Source organism: Mastigoproctus giganteus, chromosome 8 (genome assembly GCF_048544385.1).
Source record: "Mastigoproctus giganteus isolate SK-2022 chromosome 8, ASM4854438v1, whole genome shotgun sequence".
NCBI classification, from domain to species: domain Eukaryota; kingdom Metazoa; phylum Arthropoda; class Arachnida; order Uropygi; family Thelyphonidae; genus Mastigoproctus; species Mastigoproctus giganteus.
The window spans coordinates 221,471,561-221,497,972 of record NC_143582.1 but is presented as its reverse complement, the minus strand read 5'-3'; the positions used below and the strand labels follow the sequence as shown (position 1 = coordinate 221,497,972).

Genomic DNA, 26,412 nt, shown 5'->3' with positions numbered 1-26,412 from the left:
GATCAAGACTATTAACGACTTACCAGTGGGCTCACCAGGATTTGACATTAACCACCGATCAAGACAAGATGCAGCCTGCTGCCAACGCGCCATTAGGCGACTTGCACCACGCTCCTTTGTGTGATTCCTTTACTCCCTTTTCCCTGGCGGGGGAAAAAAGGTTCTGTGTCTCCTCCTCTCTTTCCCTGGTGGGGCCAGTCCCCAATGACTTTTCTGGGTACGCCTTCCCTATAGTCCCCATATTTCTGCCTGTCCCTCCAGCCTTCAGTACTCGAACTGAACTGACCGAGGACGCCTCACACTTAATGTTGCACAATTTAGCTAAAGCCAAAATTTTAATCTCACCTTCGCTTAAATTCCATTTCGGCCTTTTCTGACCTTCAGCGTTCAGCCTCATTTTTTTTTTTTTTATATAAGGCCCTTGCCACTAAAATCTTCGGAAACTAGGTGGCAGTGTCTGCCAGAATACCAAAATAATCTATCTACTGGTTGTACCTGACCTGCCTCCGCGTGGCTGAGTGTTGGTCCCACTAGGGGTCCAACGGCTAAATGATCAGAGAAACAACAGAACATAACACTACATAAATAACCATATCCATAATGCTAGGTTTGTTAGTATATATTAAATTTATTATGAAACTGATGGATGAATCACACAGGTGGCAGATGTGGCAATTATATTCACACAAAATTTTACAGTTTGGAGCATTTAGCAACCCACCTGTAGGTCATTTCACATACAGGGCTAGATATCCAGAGATCCACTGGTGGATCGCTGGATATCTAGTCAATAGCTGCCAAAGTGAACTATTGACTACTGGGTACCTGGTCTGCCTCCACGGGGCGAAAGTGGGGCAACGTTGGGCCTCAGCAGGGGTCCAGAGACTAAAGGACCAGAAGAACAACGGTACATAACACTACACATATACAATGTCCATACACTTTTGAATCTCTGGCATTTCCCCTCAACTGGTACACCCACAATGTAATCAACGCGGAGATGGGGAAACCCCCTGGTGCGGCTTGACACTAAACACACTTTACACTTTTAAATCTCTGGCCTCCACAGAGTAGACAACGAGAAGATGGGGAAAACCCCTGGTGCCGTTACACAGTTAACACACACATTCTCCGGTTGGTTGGAACAATGCGAGACGTCTCGACGACCATGTTCATCCACCACCTTTCTCCGCCCACGATGAGATGTTATTCTGAAAAAGATGTATTCCCGATAAACTCTTGATACTGTCGAACGGAGATAGTGCAATTTCTGTACCACATCCGCGATAGAGTGGCCCATGCGTCGGATACCCACTATCATTCCTCTTTCAAAGTCGGTTAACTGACGATGTTTATCCATACTGACATCGAATTACCGTCTACGTAAAGCAGTGTACCTGCTAAGCGGTGGGTTCGTCCACTAGCGAGAGGGGTGACAGCGTCGCGTTACCTAGGAACCAGGTATCTCACGAATTCTGTCCTTTCAGTGTACAGTATACCAAGCATTAACAGTAAGTTGGAAAACATGTATATATTCTTTGAAGAGCCGAACTATGACCCTCGCTCTTAGCACAGCAGTTATAATTACTGTTCTTCCAAATCATATCTTTGACTGAGTTTGAGTTCCATCTAGACAGAAGAAACTTTTTGTGGCTCATTTCTCATAGCTTGGCCCCATTAGTCGACCTCAGGCGAAGTATCCATTTTGTTTCTCTTCGACTAGGAAGTAAGCAAATCGATCAAAGAAAATAAACTATTTGTGGCATCCAAGTTAAATCTGGGGTCTCATAAACGAGACCCTCCTCGTGAAGCGAAGACTATTAAAGTTGCTATCTTCAGCGTTGAGATCAAAATGTGCAATCTTTATGAAGTACATAAATTGAGGTAAATAAAGATGGGAGACAAAACTTGTAGGGAATTTTATCATATTAAAATAAAAAGACAATGGGTTTCTTCATGTGCCTAAAAATATTACAATTCTATCATCAGCCAGAACACCATCACATAAGAACTGCTTTTCGTTTGTTTGCTGTCTATTTATTCTTAAAAATTATCCACAGATGCAAAGCTCATCTATTCCAGTTCCTTCTCACTGAATGGCTCACTTTGAAATTTAAAATTTTCCTTTGCATGAGTCCCTCTCTTCTGAGCTTCGATCTCGGCATGGCTATGAATGTGATTGTCAATGTACACGACAATCTAATGCCTAAGGCATCTGTTAGAACGGTGCTTGCATAATTCTAAATGGCCTTTTTATACAGATGCGCACGTGAGTCATGGTGTACCACTAAGGCGCTCGCCTTCCTAATGACAGACTCGAACGTCATCTTGCAACAGAGATAGCTCAGAGCGTTATACCTGCACTGCACTGAATTGACAGGCACCAAAACTGCCTCGTTCGACTGCGGTGAGTTTCTCTGCGATGAAGAATCGATGGTGCCCTCGCGGGTAGCGAGGTGGTCACAATCACAGTTCTCCCACATCAGGTGGAAAAGATCTGCGTTCGAATCCAGTCAATGACGCGTAGGACATTTATTGGGAATTTTCACATTGTGGCCAAATCAGTTGGTCTCGAGCGTGGGATGCATGGTTTTATCACACGGAAATTGCTGTTTTCCGACTAGCAATCAGCCAATTGATCGAAGAACACACGCAATTACAGACACAATATTTTTTTATGTATATTTGAACTTTTGAGGCCCTGTAATTTTAGGTACCTAGGTGCGCATCTAGTGCTTTTGTTTAAACGTTCCACTGCGCTGTGTGCCACTGAGTTACTGGAAGTTAGTTGGCTTGGAAAGATATGCTACAATATTCTCAGGCATAATATTCCCTCACCCGCACAGTAGCACAGTTGGTAGAATCGCACAATTGGTAGTATCGCCACAACACTGAGCTGAAAAGATCTGAATTTGAATCAGGTCAATGACGTGAGGGATTTTTATGGGCTTTTTGCCGACCGGGCTAGCCAGGTGGGTAAAATGCCTGCCTGGCAACCCAAAGGTCGCGGGTTCGAATCCCGCCTCGGTCTTGGATCAGAGTAGAAAATGCAAAACTTTTGGGAGGTGTATTATGGCCACAGAAGCCGATACGCCAAAAACTAACAAAAAAAAAAAAAAATAATAATGGGCCTTAATGGGCCTTTTTTCACAGTGTGGCTGAGTTAGTCGATCTCAGCCAAGGGTAGAATGGTTTTTCCTCCCGGAAACCAGGGTTTTTCGTCCAGCAAAACAGAAAATCGACCACAGAACATATGCAATTTACAAGTAAATTATTACTGGGCGATACAGCCTAAGTCGCTAATGCATTTAAACCCTACAACAAACAATTTTGCTTTCAGTTAGGTGAACGCCCTTAGCAGAATCACATCCCAATAAGATAAAGAGCTAACACATTTCCATTGAGTACAAATAGTCATAAGTTCTAGTCTTGGGCATGAACTTCAATTTTGGGACCAGTTAGCCATTTGTGAGTAGCATTAATATAATCCCCGTTCTCCCCACACCGGTGGAGAACATCTGAGTTAGAATTCCTTCAATGATATAAAAAATTTTTATGGGTCTTTTTCACAATGTAAGTGACTTAGTCTGTCTTAGGCAAGGGCAGCATGGTTTTTTTTTGTTTCTCCAGTACACTTGGGTTTCATTCAGCAAATGGCGCCTCCGTAGCCAGGTGGGAAGGAGCAGCAGTGCGTAGTACACGCTTCTTGATTAGACCGGGGTTCGAGACCGTCACCACCAAATACGGAGGATGCGGAAAGGTCAGGGAATGACCACCGTATATCCCGGAGCAATATGGCCTTAGTTGCTAATGCTCCTAAAAAAAAAAAAAAATAATAAATAAAAATGAAATAACATTCAGCAAACCGACTACAGAACACATGCAATTTACTGACATTTTGTACAGTGCAATATGGTCTAAGTTGCTGAAGCGCCTAGAACTCTATAACAAGTGCAATAACGGGACCCACTATTTAATAAATATAGAAATATAAATTGAAACAGAAACTATTCAATTCAAGCTATTGAATAGTGAATTCTCCAATTTATGGAAAACTTTCTCCACTCTCTATATGACAGTTTTCAATGCTGAATCCCACTTCCTCAGTGGAGAGTTAAGCATATGAAACTTGAGTACAATAAATAAAATCTTCGTCGTTCTTGTTTATAATGAACGGGACAAAACCATTTAGTTTGTTGACCTACTTGTGCTCAAATGCTTTCCACTATTTTTGCAAGCAGGATGGTTGTGGATCTCCACTCCAAGGAGTTCGTTCCACCTCCCCCATGGGTTCACAATTGGATTTGGATCTGGCGATTGGGGAAACAACTGCGGTACATTGCATTTACTTTCATGCTCCTGGAACCAGTTCTATACAATTCTGGCCTTGTGACGTGGCAGATTATCCTGTTGGATGGTTAAACTGTAGCGATGAAGGAATGCCCTGGTTGTTAAATTTCCAGATAACTTGTGGCATCCCAATGTTGTCCCACTGATATCAAGGGGCCCAATGTGAACCATAAAACACTACAACAATGAGCGGGATGGTGCATGGATTCATACAATTTTCAACATAATCTTGTCGTCCCGTCAGTGAAACAGCAAGAACCTGGTTTGTCAGACCATACAACGTTTTTCCAATCCTCCACTATCTATTGTTTGTGTTCCCCAGCCTCCTGTAACCTTTTTTTATTTTTCTAAAAAGAATATAACCGGGTCAGGTCGTCGGCTACGATACCCCCCCTCAATCACAAGGTATGACAAGTTGTGTGTTCTGAAATGACCTTTGGTTACCGCTGTTGCACTGGGTTGTTATTTGACTGTAGCATTTCTGTTACCTTGAAAAATCATTTCCATACACTGTTGGCCCGGACATGTTAGGCACTTCCCTAAAAGGCGCAACCAGGACGAAGTCCATTAGCGTCCAACACTGTTAGCCTATCATCATCTAGTTGTCTCCGATAAGATCGCTGTTGATTGAATGTTATTTGGTTATTGGACCCATCTCAATACACCTGAAACACAGCCGAATCTCAATAAGGTTGCAGTTTCCGAGTTATGATATTGGCTGAGTATTACGTGAATGGCCACCTAATAAGGTGGCCATTCACGTATTACTCAGCCAATTCGTCATCATAATCGCTTCCAACCCTACTACAGTCCCTACAATATGACGCTTAAGGCCACTTACTCCACCGTGTGGGCCCTCGTGGGTAGCACAGTTGGTAAATCGCCATCCTCCCCACACAGGGTGGAAAAGACCTGAGTTCGAGTCCCAATTTAACGTGAGTAATTTTTATGGGCCTTTTTTTTCACAATATTGCCGAGTTAGAAGAAGAACTTTATTGTATACACAAGGCACACGCCGTACAGAATACCCTTAACGGCTACAAGCCAGGAATTTACGTGGATAACACAACGTAATAAACAAGGATGAAAAAAAAAAAATCCAGTATTATTATTAATTATACAACCGTATGATTTAAGACTGGAGCACAAAACATGACAAATTTACGTATAAAAAATATATTGCCAAGTAAAATTATTTTACAGGAAGAAGTGCTTTTATAGGGCAGGACAGTAATTTGAGCAGGCGCAGAAAAGTTGGAATACTGGAGTGATGGGTCTATGGCAGTGATGGAGGGATCCTCGGGAGCAGATTTTAATGTCCTGTGACGTGTCTGAGAAGGAAGTCGATGGAATAAGTTCTGCCTATAATTTTTATCGACTGCAAACATGTAAAGGTCGCCGTCCAAGGAGTATATTTACAGCAGCATTTGCACGGATAGGAACCGATCTCATAACTTTAACTGGTTTGGGGTGGCCTGAAGGACTGGGATCCTCCATCCGCAGTTAGCCCAGAAGTCTGGTTCGGAAATAATGCCAACCATCATTCCTTGGTGTAGGGGCAAGCCGAAATTTCCATATGGCCCACTTCAGTTGCCAGAATTCTCTCGCGAAAATCCGTCTAAGATGTGCCGTAGCAGTTGAATTCCAGACTTAGGAAGCGCACATACACTGAGCTTAATCTTCACCCAACAGCTTGGTAATAGACTTGGGAAAGTTGTTGCTTAAGCATCCACCGGAGTCGGTGGATGCTTAAGCAACTTTTTTTGAAGATGGTGTATAAGTGGTAGAAAGGAGAGTTTTTGGTCAAAAATAACGCCCAGATCGATATGTTGTTGGACAGCAGAAATTGCGGATCCTCTTAAAATGGGTTGCACAATTGTTAGGTTCGGTTTGAGCTAGAAAGTAAACTGTTTCGACTTCTCAGCATTTATGTGAAGACCGAAAACAGAGAGGAAGGCCTTGATAGTCTGGATTTTCTGTAGGATTAAGGCACTGATATAATCAGCAGTGCTTCCAGGGTTGACAGGAGTCTCAGGCGAGGGGTAGCATGGTTTTTTCTCTCCCGGAAACTCGTGTTTTTCTCCTAAACCCGACAACAAAGACGCCACCGTGTGTGTGTGTCTTTTCTTCTCCGGTGAGAACCTTTCGTTGATAAACTTTGAATATATTGACGTGATATTGTCCATTGCTGTGGCGTTCGATTTAACTTTTATTTCCAATTCTTGTATTAACCTGAAATTTTATTTGGTTACTTAAGTCATGAAATTATTAGTACTTTTATCACAAATCAGGAAATATGCGACGAATACCTCCTAAGATACATAACATTCATATATCTCATTTTAACCTGATCTCTATCACAAGAATTTCATTTTTTTTAATAATTCAAAGACATCTTATTTTTTCTTACCTTTTGTACAACGCATACTTCATAAACACCACATATTCCAACAACAGTGATTCCCTGCTCTTTGCACATCGTAGCTAAACATGTCATCATTATAGAACGCAGGAGACTCCAGTAATCTGTTAAATGCAATGGTAACGCGTTACTAAACAAATCAAATCTATACTCAAGTATTCAACCTTATTATTACATAGCAAGGCATGATTTAAAACTTATTAACGAAAAATTCATTCGGGGATACCACCGTTCAAAAGAGACCTTTAGCTTTTAAAATGAAACGCCTTTTTGTAGCGCATTGAGAATAAAAATGTCCATCTGTGTGTATATCAATTCAATGGCTAATGAACTTGTGTATATTTTTATTGTTTGAGTGTTCTAGCTTTATTGATTGAATAACCAAGTAACCCACCAATTATACTCGGTACAACCGGGACCAGAGGAGTTTACCAATTCATTTTAATGTAGCCGATATATCAGCGCAACAATTTGCAGTGGGCCATGTATTTTTTTGTGCCAACATACTACAGTTCGCAATATGCGTACTAATGCTTGCAAGCGTTACCGTAGCTAGCTCAATTTTGAAAAACAGGATCATTCTGTGAGTTCAGATGGTGGTAGACCAATTAAAACCAGGACCGTTACGCAAAATCAAATTCAAAGATCAAAAGGCCTTAATGAAGTTAATTTTCTGTCATGTATTTGGCTCCTACAAGAGTAAGTTCACGATCCTCATTTTCTAGCCTTGGTGTTGTTTTCTGATGAGATTAGCTTCGATGGAAATGGCCTGATTAATTTTTTCAAAACTTACGACTGGGTAGAAGAAAATCCGAAAGCAATAATCCAGTCAAGGCAACAGTGACTATTTTTAGGATTAATGTATGGGCAGAAATTATTGCTGACTGCTTATTGTAGAGTTCTTTTCTTTTGGCTGGAAGATTAAAACGGGGAGTCTTGGTCCGAATTTTTAAGGATAGGCCGTGGAGGCGCTCTTGTGGGTAGCATAGTGGATGTAATTACGGTTTTCCCCCACAACAAGTAGAAAAATCCTGGGTTCCAATCCAGTCAGTGACGCGAGGAATTTTTATGAACTTTTTTCACAATGGTTAAGTTACCCGGTCTCAGACGAGGGTTGCATGGTTTCTTCTCCCAGAAACTGGGAGTTTTCGTCCAGAAACAAGGCAAGTCGACTACACAATACACCCAATTTACAGACACAATATAATGACGCCTCATACCCTTAGTTGCTTTGGTGTTTAACATATATATAGGCACCTCATAGGCCGAGGAGATCCCGAATCCGAAGCCAATCGTTTTCTCCGCTACACCTATTGATAACACTGAAATGCGTCGGCAACGTGTAGAACAAGGATTTAAGTAAATCTGAACAATATCAAAAAGTTTAGGATGCGTCAGCAGTCCATGGCAAGATATCTGAAGTGTTTATTCTAGCGCAAGGGTTAATATGAGCACTTCCTTTAAAGATTGGGTGGACAATTGTAAGAACACACAATTGTCTTAACTCGGAAATAGAGAAATTTCAGACATATTTTTGTATAAATATGTCTGATTATCTGAATCGATCCTGAAGGTACGGCCAACATTTTATGAAACACGTTGTGTATATAAATAATTTAGTACAGAATAAAATAGACAATATCCTCCAATACGTGTTGGAATGCTAAATGAAAAAACATCTGGTCAGAATAAAGAAAATTTTAATATCGTGCATGAGCTCTTAGGAGATAAAAAATCCGTCGGCAGACACTTTCTACAAGTTTTTTTTTTTTATGTGGAGAGTGGAATCTTGGTCCATTTCTCCCGTAAGGCTATGGCTGGTTTTTTGCAATTCGTAACCAGTACAAGACGTTCTTGAAATAGAACGTCTTGTGCTGGTTATGAATTGTTGTTCCAAAACATACCAAAGTTGTCCAGTTCGGCTCTGAGCTGGAAATGGTAGGACCTCTACATTATTATGACACGGAGCATGATCACGCTGATATAATGACTGCCCCTCTCCAAAGAATTGCCACAATGCCGGTAAGGCTCAGAATTGTTAGGAATGTCATGTAGTGGCTACATGAATAGGTTCATCGATGACGACCAAGTCCAAACCATGTAAAACAGACCAATACACCACCATTAGTATCACCACATTACAACCACCAAATTTCATTGTTACATGGTTAAACCATTCTTTGCGTACACTACATTCGCGTGCACCATTCTGATGCCTGGCTCGTGTTGAATGATCCATCACTACCACATGGAACAAAATAGCGTATAACGAAAAGTTGCTCTGCCTGCAAATGCTCCATTAGTAGTACACAAAACGGTTCACCCTAACAGCACATAACAAATGTCATTTTGCAAGACGTGTCAGAACTTAAAACTGTGTCAATGTATTCTTGGACATACAATTTCCTCTCATCTACTGGCCAAAACTTGAGCGGCTGTACGGTGGTGCTGCCATTCTGTGAATTAAATGATCAGCCTGCGTATAAATTGATGAAAACCTATTTTAGAAGGAGACAAAAATTAGCATTTTTAGTGAAAAAGCCAAGTTAAAAAACTGAAACTGTACTCAATAAAGCAAGGCAACTCAGCTCATTAAGTGTCAATTAATCGTTCCTCCAAAAACTGTGTACATTTTGCTGGTGAGGATTAAATGACCAGTGGGAAATGCCAAGGAAAGTTCTACACCACTACTGCCTGAGACCGTTTAATTTAAACTTCAATAAAAAAAGGGAGAAAATTCGCCAATCTCTTTATTTGAAGTTTAACCAACTATCTAACGAAAAATGGCCTTTGGCTAAATAATAAATGAGGTAGACCATGCAATGAACTAAAAAGAAAAGAAAGGCGGAATATCGTGCCTAATTATTCAGGTGCCTGCATATAATATAAGCTTAATTAAAGTTAATTTGTAATTTTCGATGTTATAAATATCGTTGAACATAACCTTTTAATAGGAAACTTTTTCTTAAAGCTTGAAGGCTAAACTTTCCTTTGAAGCTTATATGGTTAACTTTGGTCTTAAAATTCAAATATATATATATTAAAAAAAATCCTTCCATGGACTGCATACTACAAAATTACCAATTTTTATCTCCTTCAAGAAATAAGCTTCATGTTTTTAAGTTTGAGCACCTAATTTAAGTTGTCGCACTCTTCATTTCGAGTTATAACACGCGAAGTCTAAAAAACACGTTCTATTAACGTTTTTGTGAATATAAATAAGTTATATTCATGATTATAACTATCGTTGTACCTGCTATATAAACAAGAATTTTCTATATTTCGTTTTTATTTTCTGAAATTCCAGGTGGCACGCTTTACTTGACGTAAAAAAAAAAAAAATTAAATAAATAAAAAAGGAATTCTTATAAACCACAGTTGAAAGAGTAGACGACAGAAGAGCAAAGAAAGGTGGCGTGATACTTCACTGTTCTCTTATTAGAATGGCTTAAAAAAACTGCGCTTTGATTTTAATAGAGTTAAAAAAAACCCTCATTAATTAGCAAATGCTTTGATATATTCTTAACGATCTAAAACTCTTTGACTAATTAAAGAGAATCGGTGGAGAAATTTCTCATTAAGTTGATGAAGTTGTTCTCTGCCATTACTAGCGGTTGATTTTAATTTGCTTTGTAGAAGGCAGGCATTTGCATTTTGAACAGCACAAAAGTAGCCAACGTGGATGCAAACACGATAATGTTTTTCACCATTTTCTCGTTGTTTTTTCAGCAATCCTAGCAAATCGGCGATTTTTATAATTTAAAAGCTTCCCTCTAGACGTGGCAAAACATCTTTGATGATTGAAAACGGAATGAAAGAATGTGGACTGTATTGTACTTACGATGGCCGATTACAAACTTTTAAAAGCAAGGAACTCCAAGGCAACACACTGAGTTTATTAGTCACTTGAGAACAATAAACTTCATTGATGCTTGCATTATTAATTTGCGGCTATTAATTCTAAAATATAATGGAATGCCATTGGGCTCCCTAGGCATGGTGTAATTTACTTCTGGTTTGATAAATGAACAGAACAGCCTTCAAGAATGGGGTGAATCTTTAAAGCTCCCTGCCATTGACAAATGCTTAAAAATGTTCGTTATTTAATTCGATATGAGGCAACGCTCTCTACACTCATTATTGCATTCCTGAAAGACGTTTTCAACCGCTGCTGGATCGTAAGCATCCCTCACCTCTTTTCGCCACCCCTTTTCAGAAGTTGTTTTTATCAAGAGAATAATTTGCATTTTTTTTTATTGGAGAAATTCTGCCGGAAATATTGGAGAAGGGTCGGTTTTCTTTTGAAACCTGTCAATTTTCTCAAGGTCGTAGACATAAGATGTCTAAAAGATGGTCGGGCTGGTCATACCACTGTTTGAGTGAATAAAACTGATCGATGCTGTGAGAACGTTGAATGCTATTATGCAACTTCGTATTTTTAACTTTACTGGAAAAACAAACTCAGTAGACTGAAGTTATCAAATTCTTCTGGAGTTTTTCATTTCTTGCCATAATTAAAATATGAAGCATTCAGAAACAGAGATACCTGGACGGCCTATTTGAGCACGAATTTCGTAATTTTTAAGGAGCTTCAATTTTGAAGTTGTCAAGAAAATTATTAGGAACTTTTATTATTAGAATGAATATGGGAGGGGGTGAAGAGATACACTCATGAGCCAAAAAATTATGACCACCCTTGCCTCCAAGTGCACATCCAATAGCACCTAGAAGTGATGTTACCGACCAGCAAAGCATATGTGGTGTCTGTCAGTTCGTACGTACGAAGCCTGTGCAATAGGGAAAGGGAAGAACCTAATGGAGTTTGAAAGGGGATGATTTGCGGGGCTAGGAAGGTGAGGACTCCGTCTCAGCAGTCGCAGGCATTGTTGGCTGTTCGAAGGCCGCTGTAATGAAGGTGTGGCGTAAATGGCTCGAAGGGGAACATAACCACCCAGGACGGGGAGATCACCACTGTTTGACAGTCGAGGTGGTTGGCACGGGCTGTTGGGACAACGACGGCTCACGATCCCTGAATTAACGGCAGACTACAACCAAGGTTCACAGAGAAACGTTTCAGAGAACACCATCCAGCGGACGCTCTTGAGGATAGGCCTGCGGAGTAAGCGACCTGTTCCGGCATCCATTTGACAGACCGCCATCGACACTTCCGCCTGCAGTCGGCACGGGAACACTGTTCCTGGACATTGGAAGCATGGTCTAATGAATCACGGTCACAGCCCCGTCATGCTGATGGACGGTTGCGTATTCAGCAGCGAGCAGATGAACAGTTGCAAACATTCAGCCGTGCAGTCTGGTGTTCTGAGGAACACCAAACTGCACGGCTGAATGAAAACAGGCCGGTGGCGGTGGTATCATGGTTTGAGGAATGTTTTCATAGACGTCACTAAGTTCCCTCAACTCCACTGAACACCCTAGCCACCAGATCATATCTCGGTTGTTTCACACCAAGTTTTGCCCTACATGGTTACCGTGAATCCAGATGGCACTGAACTCTTTCAACAAGACAACACGTCACGAGGTCGGAATTGTGCAGAATTCGTTACAGGATCATGCCCAAGCATTTCGTATGCTCCCAGACATCAACCACATCCAACATTTATGGGATGCGGTGGAATGTGGCATTCACCAGTCCACGTCAGTGCCATGCTTCGGTCGTCCTCCTATTCAGTTTATCCGGTACACCTGCAGACACCTTCCGCAGTCGAGTAAAGTCGGTGAAGTGAAGTCGGACTGCAAGAGGTATCACGGGAAAAGATAAAAAAAAAAAAAAATTACTGTATTAGGGTTACCCGTAAATGAAATTACATTAACCCGTATTCGTGTCTGTAAATTGCGTGTGTTCTCTGGTCGATTTGCCTGTTTTGCTGGACGAAAAAACCTCAGTTTCTGAGGGAAAAAACCTTGCTATCTACGCCTGAGACCGACTAACTCAGGCACGGAGTGAAAAAAGCCCACTAGAGTTCCTCCCGTCATCGACGGGATTCGAACCCGGGCCTTTTCCACCCGGTGTGGGGAGGACGGTGGCGGTACCACTGTGCTACCCACGCAGACACGGGAAAAGATAGGTGGTCATAATGCTTTTGCTCATGAATGAATGTATGGAACAAGCCCATCTTTCCATACATGGTTAAGCAGCCCACTGTTACGTGACGCTAATAGCGTGTTCGACGGCCATTGGTCCTAATTACTGCTTCGATAAGAAGAGCCATGGTGATTTGAGGAATACCAAAACAAAACATAAGAGAATTGTCCTCAGTCTCTGGAATGACAATAAGTAGAGGACTGTGTTCACGAAGACACCTTTCAAATTCACCCACAGTTGGTATGGGATTGAGATCAGTGGTTTGGTCTAGGGCAAATGCTTTAAGTATTCCTCATGTTCCTCAAACCACTCACACATTTAGACCGGCGAATAGCTGTATTGTCATCTTGAAAGAACCCCCGTATATAGGGCCCTCGTGGGTAGCACAGTTGGTAGAATCGCTCTCTTTCCCACACCGGTAAAGCCAACAACCTACAAACCGACCAATTGCTGGGCTGCACACCGGATCACCACCAACGTGTAATAACAAATGCCATAACAAGTGCTGCAAACCAGACGATCAGGACAAGGACCCCACAGCCGGGAGCAGTCCCGTGGTGGTCACGAGAACTTGAAGTACTGAGACGGGAAATGAACCAAAAGAGACGAGCCTTCCAGAGAGCTAGACGGACCTGGCCCCCACCTGAGGTTGAGTTTCTCAGACAGCAGTACAGGGATGCCAGGAATACATATACCGCGACCATCAGGCAGCGAAAGAAGCTGTCCTGGGAGCACCTGGTGTCTACTGTAGGCAACTCAAGCCCATGGAGCATAATATATCGCATAACCACGAACAAACTGCCCAGAGGGGAGGTGACATCCTCCACAATTACCCCGCAAGGCACTATGACAAAAAATTGGCAAGATTCAATCAACAACATCCTAAATACCACCTTCAAACCACTAAACGGAAATGATACTCCTGAACAACAACTACTTTGTCTGGCCAACGAAGCTTACCAAACCACTCGAATGGAAGAGCCCTTCACTCACCATGAATTACAAACAGCCATAAGCAAATTAAAAAGCAAAAGAACTCCAGGTCCGGACATGCTGGAGCCGGAAATAGTAAAGAAAGTTGCCGAATATACCCCTAACCTCCTCCTAGACCTGTACAACCACTGCCTCAGCTCTGGCTGGTTCCCCTCAGATTGGAAGGTGGCCAGCGTGAAACTTATACTTCAAAACCCATCTAAACAGCCACAGATACCAGAATCATATCGATCAATAGCCCTACTTTCGGTGCTAAGCAAAGTATTTGAACAACTGCTCAAACAGAGGATAGTAGGACACTACAACACAGCAAATTTAACTGCAAACAACCAATTCGGCTTTAAACCTGAAAGATCTACCCTTGACGCTCTGGAACATATCCTGGACTTAGCAGAGAGTTGTGACCGAAAATATTTCCTCCTCATCTCGATTGATTTTGCGGGGGTGTTCGATGCTCTATGGTGGCCGAGCATCCTTGCAAGACTCAGAGCAGCCCAATTACCAATGAATCTCTATGGCTGTATGCGGAGCTACTTAAGTAACAGAAGAATCTTAGTAGATGCTCCCTATTGTAGGGTGGAGCGCCGGGTCTGTCGGGGATGCCCCCAGGGCTCGGTACTGGGTCCCCTCCTATGGAACTGTGTACTTGATGAGTTCCTCTGCAATGATCTAGGGAACGTCAAATCATTGGCGTTTGCTGATGATCTCGCCTTGGTACTGGCCGCTAACTCTAGGGCTCAGATGGAGATCATCGTAAACGAAGCACTAACCACCCTCCGAGACTGGGCGGAGGGACATCACCTGACCATTTCGTCAACCAAGACGAAATCCATATTCCTAAAAGGCTTCCTGACCCCAACCAGACCGCCCCAAATCAGAATCAATGATAGAACCATTAAGCTTGTCACTGAACTTAAATACCTTGGAATTATACTAGACAGAAACCGATCGTTTACCCCCCACCTCAACTATATACAGACAAAGATGAAAAATTACGTAGCCATGCTTGCCAGGGTCACCCGCCGAGACTGGGGGCTGAAGAGGCGCACCCTTGCGCTCCTCTACAAGGCAGCCATCATCCCAGCAATTACATATGCCTCCGGCGCCTGGTATCAAAAGGCCTCAACAGTGGTTAATCGTCGACGATTGGAAATAATACACAGACCGATCCTCCTAACCATCACCCGAGCATGCAATACAGTATCAACACATGCACTGCAAGTTATCACGGGAGCCTTGCCTCTCGACTTGGAAGTAATCCGCACAGGAATGCAGCAGCAACTCAGGCGTGGAAAAGCCACAACGTATCTAGACCTTACCACAAATCCGATAAATAACAGACAGGCAGAGAAGAAAAGACTGGAAACATACCTACAAACAATCTGGCAGCAACGTTGGACTGACTCAACGAAAGGTGAAATAACTCGAAAGTTTCTACCTAATCTCCAACAGGTCTACCCACAATATCCGCAATGGTTCAACCCCGGACGCTACACTACTTACCTCCTCACAGGACACGGAGCGATTCGCAACAAACTGAACCTCCTTGGCATCACAGATAATCCCATGTGCGCGTGTGGCTCTCTGGAGACATGGGACCACATAATGCATGAATGTGAGCACTATGAAGATCTACGTGGTCACCTGATCACACAGATGCAATTCAACCCCAAAAACCAGGAGCATTATCTACTGGAGAATGAAGCAAATTACAAGCAATTCTCTAAATTTGCCCAGAGCCTCTATGCCAGACGGCAAACCCTTCCGCCACCAGCAAACCCTGAGCAACCAGAACCAACATAGCTCACTGCTTGTACGACCACACCAAGCCGCACTGACCTGCGGAATAACCAGCACAACAAAAACAGGAGTCTCGAATCCCTATTTTCCCAAGTGACTGAATCCAAACATCCCGACTTTCACTCCCGGACAGGCCATAGGGCCTATGGAGAAACCACGACTACCAAAGACAAGTCCAACCCATAGGGTGCAAATGACTGTACATACCCAGGTTGGGACCAAAAGCACAGAAATGAACATGTAAAGACGGCCACTATGACGAGAACAGATCCCACAAACAGCGATCGTAAAGATATGACTCTTTAAACCCACAGCTGGGGCGTTGCCCAATCTATAAATACTAACGACTAAGCAGCTGTCGCGCTGCACAGAAAACAAATGGACATGATTGGACCTTCAACCCTGATGAAAATCCTTCTCTACTGACACACGAACGGGACTCAGTCCCATGAGCGACTCTCACCAAAAGATGAAGAAGAACCTGCACAGTCGTTGTACGGACCTGACAAGAAAGCCTGATAGAATTCCATTAGCCCTGGATGGTAGGCCACTGATGATAGACGACCACTTCGCAGCCACAAGCGTTCACGCCCTATTGGCGTTCTGAGTCAGCTCCCTTGTCTGGCCCACTATTACTCCCCTTCCCTGGTGGGGGAGGGAGATGGCTTGCCATCTCCTTAACCCCCACCACCCTTCTCTTCTTTCTGGTGGGGCATGGGCATGCCCCACTGCAAGCTGGAGCTACCTTCCCTATCGGCTCCTTTTCTGACTATGTCCCCCCCAATCTTCAGCCTCCCTCCCCCCACTCTAACTATATGCAAGCGAAAGTCCCACACAATCCAAATTTAACCATCAAAATAAATTTCGCCCAAAACTCTCGGCTTCTCATTCTAGCGCCTTCACCACGCGAACTGTATGCATATGCATTTTTGTATGTCGCATATGTGCATTTTTTTTTTTTTTTTTTTAGGTCCTAGCCACTGAAATCTAAGGAAATTAGGTGGCAGGACCTGCCAGAGTAAATAATTATAATACTGGTGTACCTGGTCTGCCTCCACGGGGCTAAAGTGGGGCAACGTTGGGCCTCAGTAGGGGTCCAGCGGCTAAATGACCAGATGAACAACGGTACACGACACTACACATGTACAATATCCATACACTTTTAAATCTCTGGCATTTCCAGCAAACTGGCACACCCATCACAATGTAAACAACGCGGAGATGGGGGAAACCCCTGGTGCCGTATGACCCTAAATACACTTTACACTTTACCGGTAGAAAAGACCTCAGTTCGAGGTCTTTTCCACCTTTTAAAAATTTCTCACGTCATTGACGTGAGAAATTTTTAAAAAGTGGAAAAGAAATTTTTATGGCCCTTTTTCATAACGGGGCTGAGTTAGTCGGTCTCAGGCGAGGACAGCATGGTGGTTTTTTTTTTTTTACCTGAAACACCGGTTTTTCGTTCTGCGAAACAAAAAATCGACCCCAGAACACACGCAATTTACAGACAATATACACAGAGCAATATAGCCTTAATCGCGATGCTACTAAAACCCTAATACAACAACTGTATATAGGAGTAATTATGCAACAATGCTGGGTGTAACAGACCCACAGTGATGTTTAGAGGTGCTCTGGTATTCCAGCTCGGATCAGGGAACCAAAGGTATGTCATGAAAACAAGTCCGACGTCATTACATCAAGTCCAGTAGCCTCTACTGTCGGTGCACATCAGGATGGTTCCGTGCTTCGTTTGGTTTCCTTACGTTAATTCTTCCATCGATGCAGAAGATTGTAAATCAGGATTCTTCGGACTACATGCCTGCAGAGCTCTCGGGTCCATCCTTTGGATTCCTATCATGAAACCCCATAAATTAACGCCCAACCACCATATGCCCATAAATTGCATGCATTCTATAGTCCAGGGGTGGCCAACTTAATTTGTGATACGATCTACTTTTTTTCTTCAAAAAATGCCGCGATCTACCCTCTCAAGAATTTCTTTGCACGTGGTTAAAAAAGTTAATCAACACATATTGAAAAATATTGTTTATAGATTTTAAAATGTAATACAATTCAGGATTCTTATTTTTAATTAACATATATTTAAATTTTTAATTTATGCAAAGTTTGTGTCTTCATGTCATCTGCCAAGCTTTCAAAATCGGGGATATTCTGTGATAAGGCCAACTTAAAGAATCTCCTGAATGCAAGTACGTAAGAGTAGAGCGATTCTTCATCTTTGTTTGTTTCAAATACGAAAAGGGCCGATTCACATAGATATGTGGAACGAAAACAGGAATTTAAAAGTTCACTGCATTTTTTTTTTTTCATATTTGGGTACTTTTCTCGGCAAATCGAGGATCCAAACTGTTTCCAGAGTTTAATAACGCAAGAACCTATAGGTAGTAGTGCTGTTGGTTTACCAAAGAGATTTCTGTGGTCAAAGGAAAAGAAGACGGCTAGTTTCGAGAGAGGGGACTATAACGGATTGAGGTGATTCTTGGGCTCTGTTAACTGCAAGACAACTATATAACCTGTTGGTGAAGTTCGTTATTGGAAGTACTCAAGGGATTTATCATGGAGCTACAAATGCATTTGTTCGAGTGAAGTTCTGCAAAAGAAAGTTGCCCAAGTGGACGAACAGAGAGATCAAGGAGTTAACTGAGTAAAAGAAAAAAGCACGGGAGAGTAATTATATATAAACAAAACCACTGAATGGCTTTGTTGCATATATCAGGGGAAATCTAAGAAATCACTAGCAAAGAGAGCCAAAGATGGAGACAGTTTTCGTACGTGAATGCGAAAAAAAGGAGAGAGCGAATCAGATACGCCCTTACTTTATCGAAGCGGGAGAGTTAGAGAAAGCCCAATTGAAGTGGCAGACTAGTTGACACCGATATTTAAATATTTGTAGAACTGATCTGGATTTGAATCTGGTCTTCAGCGAAAACGTTTGTATGGCTTTGTTTCTTTTTTTATACAATGGCCTTAGGCGATCTTCAAAAAGGAATCTATAGCTCTTTTCCCTCACAGAAATGTGGGTTTCTCATCCAGAAAAACCATAACTATGAGTCGCGCAATTTACAGACATTAGCGCCATATTGCCTTACTTGACTCTGGGCTTATTATAAATAATCAAACTCAATTATTTTTAGTGACAAATAGTGACAAATGGGCCTGGAGTACTGGGGTCCATAGTTTCAAATACAGATAGTACAGTTAAACCCAGTTATTTATTAACAAATATAAGTACAAAAACCAGTAGCTTTCGGAACACGTGTCCCTTTATCAACTGATAAGTTAATATAAAATTTGAATACATTACAAGCAAAGTGTGGTACGTTAATCATGCGTCATTGTTGTAGCACGGACGTGTGCTGCCTTACGCCAGTGATCATCCATCAATAAAACGGTTGTCTCTAGGATGGGATGTAAACGCATGCCTTTCTGGCGATTTAATGCCTTAGGATTATTTATTATGTTTAGTGACTCTAGCCATAGGCGGTGGCGAGAGTGTCGCGCGTGGTCCACTATCTCAAAGTCGCGCTTGGGGTCAAGATCATGGTTGGTAGCCCAAAAATGTTCAGCGAGCGCGGACTGGTCAGTTTCGGCAAGCCGGATTGCTCTGTCGTGTTCCGTGAGGCGATCCTGGAGACGTCTCGATGTCTCACCTACGTAGCAACTGTTACAGGCCCTACAGGTGATACGGTACACTACATTGCTGCGTAAGACAGGTGTGACAGGGGTCTTCACACTGGAGACAAGTGAACGTAGGTTCCTACCGGGTAATTGCACACATTTGATGTTGTAACTTCTAAGGATCTTCGAGATACGTCCTGACACTCCTGGACAGTACGGAATGTAGGCGGACGATATGCCGACTTGCTTCGGAGGTCTTGGGTTGGATGTAAGTTCTTCTGCCTGTAACAGGCATCTGTTTAGTACATGGGATGGATAACCACATCTGGTTAGGTCCGCCTTCACACGGGAGATCTCGTTACGTCTAATTGTGTCGGTGCTGGAATGGCTCCAGGCCCTGGAGAATAGGGCGCGGTCTGTGCTATTGAGATGGCTTGGAGCGTGGCCGGACCCGTAGTTGGTGAATTGACCGCACCACATGGGTTTGAGGTATACTGAGGTCTCTAGACGTGGGCCTACGCGATGCACTAGCACGTCCAGAAACGGGAGCGAACCGTTCACCTCTGATTCTACGGTAAACTTGATGAAATTGGATAGGGAGTTGAGGTGTTCTAGTAGTACCGTTTCAGAACCACGTGGTATTATGGTAAAAATATCGTCGACGTATCTACACCACGTTGTAATAGGTGTAGGTGGGTTCTGGTGTATCTGCTCCTCCAGATCTTCCATGGCGATGTTAGCTACTACGGAACTGACAGGGGCACCCATAGCAGTGCCATGTACTTGTTTGTAGAGTGAGTCTTCAAAGGTGAAGATGCTGCTAGAGAGGCATAGGTTGAGGGCGGTACAGATGTCATCAGTGGATAGTGACGTCCTGGATTGGAGGCTTAAGTCGCTCTCAAGGAGCCTTCTGGCGCAGTGCACGGCCTTTTTGGACGGGAATCGAGGTGAATAAAGAAACCACGTCAAATGATGCCATGACAGAGTTGTCAGGGATTGAAATGTCCTTAATGATGTTAATGAATTCACTGCTGTTTTTAACGGTGTGAGATGTATTACCTATAAGAGGCGAGAGGATGCTCGCGATGTGTTTGGACAGTTCATACGTTGGGGCACTGCAGCAAGACACTATAGGTCTGAGAGGAATACCCGGTTTATGGATCTTTGGTAATCCGTAGAATTGCGGTAGTTGGCAGCCAGTAGCACGTAGAAGATGGTGAGTCGCGGTCGGGATCTTCTTATCTTTAAGCCATGCGTGGACAAGTTTATTAACATTTGCTTCCAGACGTTTCAAGGCTTTAATGGGAGGATCAGGTAGAGGTTCATATACGTTAGGATCGAGTAATAGGGCCAAGGCTTTCTCTCGGTAGGCTGATCGGTCCAACACAACGGTCCGGCGCCCTTTATCCGCAGGAAGTACAACGATGGAGTTGTCTTTTCTTATAGATGACAGGGCGGCACGCTGGCGGTGGTTGAGGTTTGAGTACGTTTTTCGAGTGTTGCGGAGGACTGCGGCAGTCTTGAATCGGATCTCATTGGCAGTTTCTTCGGGAAGGTTGGTAATACTGGCTTCTATACCCATAGCGAGCTGTGTGATGGGAGGTTTCGATGGTATAACGGCGAATTTCATACCGTTTGATAAAACACTCAGTTTCTCGTTGGACAGTTGTTTGTTACTTAGATTCAAGACGAAAGAAGTCGTGTCGCTTGAACGAGTGTTCGCCTTTAAAGAGTTGGCTTCTATGCTTAAGTTTATGAACTTGCGCTGTTGGCGTAAGCGGTAGGTATCCGAGGTCTGACTAGCCCGATGGCAGATGGTATGTATAAGGTTTGTAAATACGATAGGCGAGACCTTACCTTGTAGATGTTGTAACAGTCTGGACTTGTTGTAGTCAGCGTTCCTGATTTCACGGTGGAGATGGGATATCCACAAATTTAATGTGCGTAGGCTGAAGTTAAAGCAGGCACGATCCATGTGAGAGTTGTGGAACGGGGCTTTGTAGCGGAACCCTTTAGGTATGATTCGATTGCTTTTGCATCTGTGTGCGAAGCGTAAATGTTGCCTGTTGCGGGCTATTGAGAGGAAGGACTTCGTCCACCACCATATTGCCCTCGTGGGTAGCACAGTTGGTAAACTCGCTGTCTTCCCCACACCGGGTGGAAGAGACCTGATTTAGAGTTCCGCCGATGATGTGAGAAATTTTTATGAGCCTTTTTCAGAAAGTGGCTAAGTTAGTCGGTCTCAGGAGAAGGTAGCATGGTTTTTTCTCAGAGCAACTGTGTTTTTCATCCAGCAAACAGAAAATCGACCACAGAACATACTAAATTTACAGACAATATATATAGAGCAATATAACCTTTCACACAAGGAATATAATCCCGAACCCTTTAGGTTTGGGATTATATTCCTTGTGTGATTTTTTTTTTATTTATTTAATGACATGTGCAGCACCAATCAAACACTGGCAAGGGTGTATATGCGCAGATACTAGAGATAAAGCTGATTGGCCTTTATTTGTACTACTGCTTGATAGAATCGCACTATAAATGGATTTAAAATTATTAGAAAGGTTAACGTGGGCTCAGCATCCGCTGCACCTGAAATTAATCGATTTTCCTTCAACAAGCTGTCAACTGTGGTCCAACTTAAATGTTACCCTTCCTTCGTTCAACTTTCGGATGTTGGCCAATCGGCGAAGTTCAATTTCATTTAATACAAACTCCGACATACTTTTGCAGCCCCAAGGAATGTCAGACACGCATATGCACGTCGTCAGATTAATGAGATCACCCGTATGCTGTATGTTTACACACGTCGGATTCGCTTAGCAGAAACTCCAACATTGCAGTGCGAGCGTGATGTGTTTATTGGAAGAGGGCATTATATCGCTGCAGCTGCCATAGCACACAATATGTGCAAACACATTGAATATAATTTCCATAACCAATGTCTTATGTGGGTTTTCGGCGAGTAAAATTGATTTCTAGTTATATTTAGACCATTTTATCGGCTCTCTGTATAATTTGTCTCGTAGGATTTATTTCCATGTACAGAACATAAAAATTATCTCATCTAGTTTTTGTTGCAAACCTGTACTTATTCTCTCTCAAATTAACATAAAATTATATTTTATCTATAGAGTTACGAGGATGTTCAAGAAAGAATAATCATAATTTTGTTTCACAACAATCTTTATTAATAATCCACATTTTGATAGTCCTTTACAAAGTAGTCCCCATTTGATGAAATGCACTTATTCCAACGGTTCTGTCATTCTTAAAAAATATGGTGGAAGCCATTTTTTGATATTCGTTTGAGAATCGCCTCGGATGTCTTTAGAGCTTCTGGAAACGTTTTCCTCGTAGCTCCTTTAACTTTGGAAAAACAAAAAGATCACAGGGTGCAAGGTCAGGGTTGTAGGGTGGATGAGGAACACATTTCTAAAGACCTGCGACCAATATCCATCAGTTGTTCTTTACTCAAAATTTTCGAAAAAGTAATTCAGCCAACAATTGTCCAGCATTGCTTTGCACACAGGCCCGAGTACCTGCATACCGTTCTACAAAGGAGATCGACAACTACCAATCTTCTTGATACCCTCTTCAGAATTCAGCGCACCCTTAACAACAAATCACAGATTGATATCATATTCCTCGACATAAAATCGGCTTATGACAGAATACACCTCCCAGCTCTTTTTACCACTCTGAAACACTACTTCGGCCTGGCGGATACCTTACTTCAAATTTTGAAGTCTATTTTACTCCCTAGACATCTGTCTGTGACCCACAATGACTTTCAAGTAACTGTTGACGTCTCTAGAGGCATCCCACAAGGAAGCGTACTGTCAGCTATCCTGTTTGCAGCGGTTTTGGAGCCTTTCCTTGCTCATAGTCCGAACTTTGTCTCTTATGCCGATGATCTGAAGTTCTACGTGATCTCAGATTATAATCATCAGATTCATGATATCAACCAACAAGCTTCTAGGCAGATATTGAGCTTGGAAAGTTATCTTGCCACAATAGGGCTACATCTGAGCCCTTCCAAATCAGCACAACTGACGATAACCAAGAAGAAAGTCAAAACTGATATCCAAATCTTTGTTAGTGGGGAACCGGTGCAAAAGGTGACCCCTCATACTGATCTTGGCCTCACCTGGAACGTTGGGCTCACATTTCAGCCTCACTTTGTCAGGATGAGGCAGAAAAAGTATGCTGCTCTCTGGGCAGTGCGTCAAGAGCTCGTTGGTGTGCATCAGCCAGCGCTGCTTGTTCGGCACATCCTGAGGTGTATTGCGCCGATTCCTCTCTATGCTTCAGAAATTTGGTCATCTGCCCCTGCCTCATACCTTCAGAAGTATCTCAGTTTAGAGTACTGGTTGCTTAGATGGATGAACAGGGTGGTAGGCCACCCCCTAACTATCTCCAGATCTGTCCTACAAGCAAATGTGGACACCACTCCCTGGAGACATATCATCATGACAAAAAATGTCCTCACGCTTGCACGGCTTATAACGAGGCGAATTGATGCTCCATCGGTATCCACATTAATCTCTGGCCCTAGGAGGGCTAGAGGGGAGCACCCCAACTCCTGTCTCCCTCTACGTCTTACGCTGTCAAGCATTGATTCCCTGAGGAACATGTTTCCAGCCAATTGTCTTCGGATCTTCAATAAATTTAGGATCCACCCTGATAGGTTCTGTGAAGACAAGCCCTACAGGAAGGAAATCCTCAAGAACTGCTACCAGATTATGAACTTATAATACTCTCCTGCTCCTGGACAGACTTTTTTTTTTTTTTTTAACTTGCCTATTTGTATATGACAAAGACTTTTTGTCTTCATGCAATCATATATTTTGTATATTACTGTATATTTTGTACATTATTGTATATTTAATCCTGTAAAAGTCTCGGGTCGAGCACGCATGTACTCTTGTTTATTGTACATTGTGTTCCTCGCAATATTCACACCCTTCTGGCACAGAGCCGTCCCGGGGTGACCCAAGGTTTCTTGGGAGATAAACTTATTTTAATAATAGTAATAATAATTTCACATTAATGCTGGCTAAGTACTCGATGACAGTATGAGCACTGTGAGGTCTCGTATTGTCGTGATGCAGCATCCACCCGCGTGCAGTTGTGGTCATTTGCGACAAATATGATCCCACAAAGGGCGCAGTAGAGTCCTGTAGTATGGTCCAGTAACTGTGGTTGTTATTGTTGTAGGGCTTTAGGAGAATCAGCGACTAAGGCCATAGTGCTCCATGTGTACTGCTTGTATATTTCTCGTGTGTTCTGTGGTTAATTTTCTGTTTGCTGGACTAAAAACCCGAGTTTCCGGGAGAAAAAAACCATGCTACTCTTGCCTGAGACCGACTAACTTAATCACGTTGCGAAAAAAAATCTATAAAAATCCCTTTCGTCATCGACGGGACTCGAACTTAGGTTTTTTCCACTTTGTGTGGGAGGACAGCGAGTCTACCCACTTTGCTACGCACGAGGGCACCTGTAACAGTCGTATAACGTGGCGCAATATGCTACTAAACCATTCGTTGAATATCAAAAAACGAGATGACCATAACCTTTCCTGCTGAAACCAAACTTTTGCTTTTTCGGTGTTGGCGATGACATTGACTTTCGAAATAGAAATGATGGGTCCAAATGATGAAGCCATGTCTCATCCGCCATTATCAACTTGTGCAGAACCTCACTAACTTCAGTATCCATCCGTTGTGGCTCCCTCCATGCGAACTTGACGTTGCTCAGGTGTGTCATTCTGTCATTCATCAAAAATATGGTGGACGCCATTTTTGATATTCGTTTGAGAATCGCCACGGATGTCTTTAGACCTTCTTCTGGAAACGATTTCCTCATAGCCCCTTCTTTAACTTTGGAAAAAAAAACAAGATCGCAGGGGACAAGGTCTGGATTCCAAGGCATCAGTAGACTTGGAACCCAGCGTGCACAAAGTCCCTAAATTTTTTGGGCCTTTGGCATAAGTATAAATGCCTATTGTCTTCACTATGCCCATTCGTCCCAATCTCATAACTCTATTCCACTGGATGGAATTTTATTACATATATATATTTTTTGTTCATAAAAGTCGTTGCTCTTTGGTCATTTTTTGTTACAAATTATGATTATTCTTTGCTTACGCATGAAATGTGACGCACTATATGCATTAACCAACTTGTTTCTAATCCGTGTGCTAAATTCATGAATTATGAACTATTACTGTTTCCTTGTTAGAAAAAATTCAATTTAATAAAAATCCAATGCGCCTGAAATATAACACACTGCGTATATTATCTAACTAGTTTGTTATCAGTTTACTAAATATCATCATCATCATCATCAGCCATTTTCAATCCACTGCAGGATGAAGGCCTCTCCAGCAACTTTCCAGTTCCTTATGTTTTGAGCACTGGCCATCCATTTACTACTCAAAAACTCATGAATTTCATCTATCCATCTCCGCCTTTGTCTTCCAGGTTTTCTTCTAGCTCCTCTTGGGTACCATTCTGTTATTTTCTTAGTCCATCTGCCATCGTGTCTTCGAGCTATGTGTCCTGTCCAAGACCATTTTAGTTCTTTAGTTTTGATAAGAATGTCCTTTACTTGAGTTTGCTGCCTAATCCATGTGTTTCTCTTCTTATCTAACAGTCTGATTCCCAATATAATTCGTTCCATTCTTCGCTGTATAGTTCTTAGCTTCTCTTCCATTCTTTTGGTGAGTGCCCAAGTTTCACTTCCATAAGTCATGGTGGGGAGTATACATTGATTCATTATTTTACGTTTCAGACAAACTGGGATATTGCTCTTCAGTATGTGACTATATTTCCTGAATGCTATCCATCCAAAATTTATTCTTCTCTTGACTTCCAGCCATTTTCATTATTACAGCTAATAACTTGTCCCAGATAAGTATATGACTCCACCTTTTCAATTACTGCTCCTTCAATAATTATTTCCCTTTCCGTGGCATACTTGTTCATCATTACTTTTGTTTTAGCCATATTCATCTTTAGTCCAAAATCCTTACTAACTGTGCATAACTGATTAAGATTTTCCTCTAATTCTTTGGGATCGTAACTTATGACCA

At 42.4% G+C, this 26,412-nt stretch overlaps 1 protein-coding gene across 1 annotated transcript in view; it reads right to left on the bottom strand.

Moving 5' to 3' along the window:
• Positions 1 to 26,412, bottom strand: part of LOC150082346 (protein O-mannosyl-transferase TMTC3-like) — a 257,040-nt gene that overhangs the window by 134,257 nt on the left and 96,371 nt on the right. Inside the window, exon 6 of the mRNA XM_090380488.1 lies at positions 6,761 to 6,876. Coding sequence (XP_090236614.1) covers positions 6,761 to 6,876 — 116 coding nt within the window. The remainder of the gene's footprint in view (positions 1 to 6,760; positions 6,877 to 26,412) is intronic.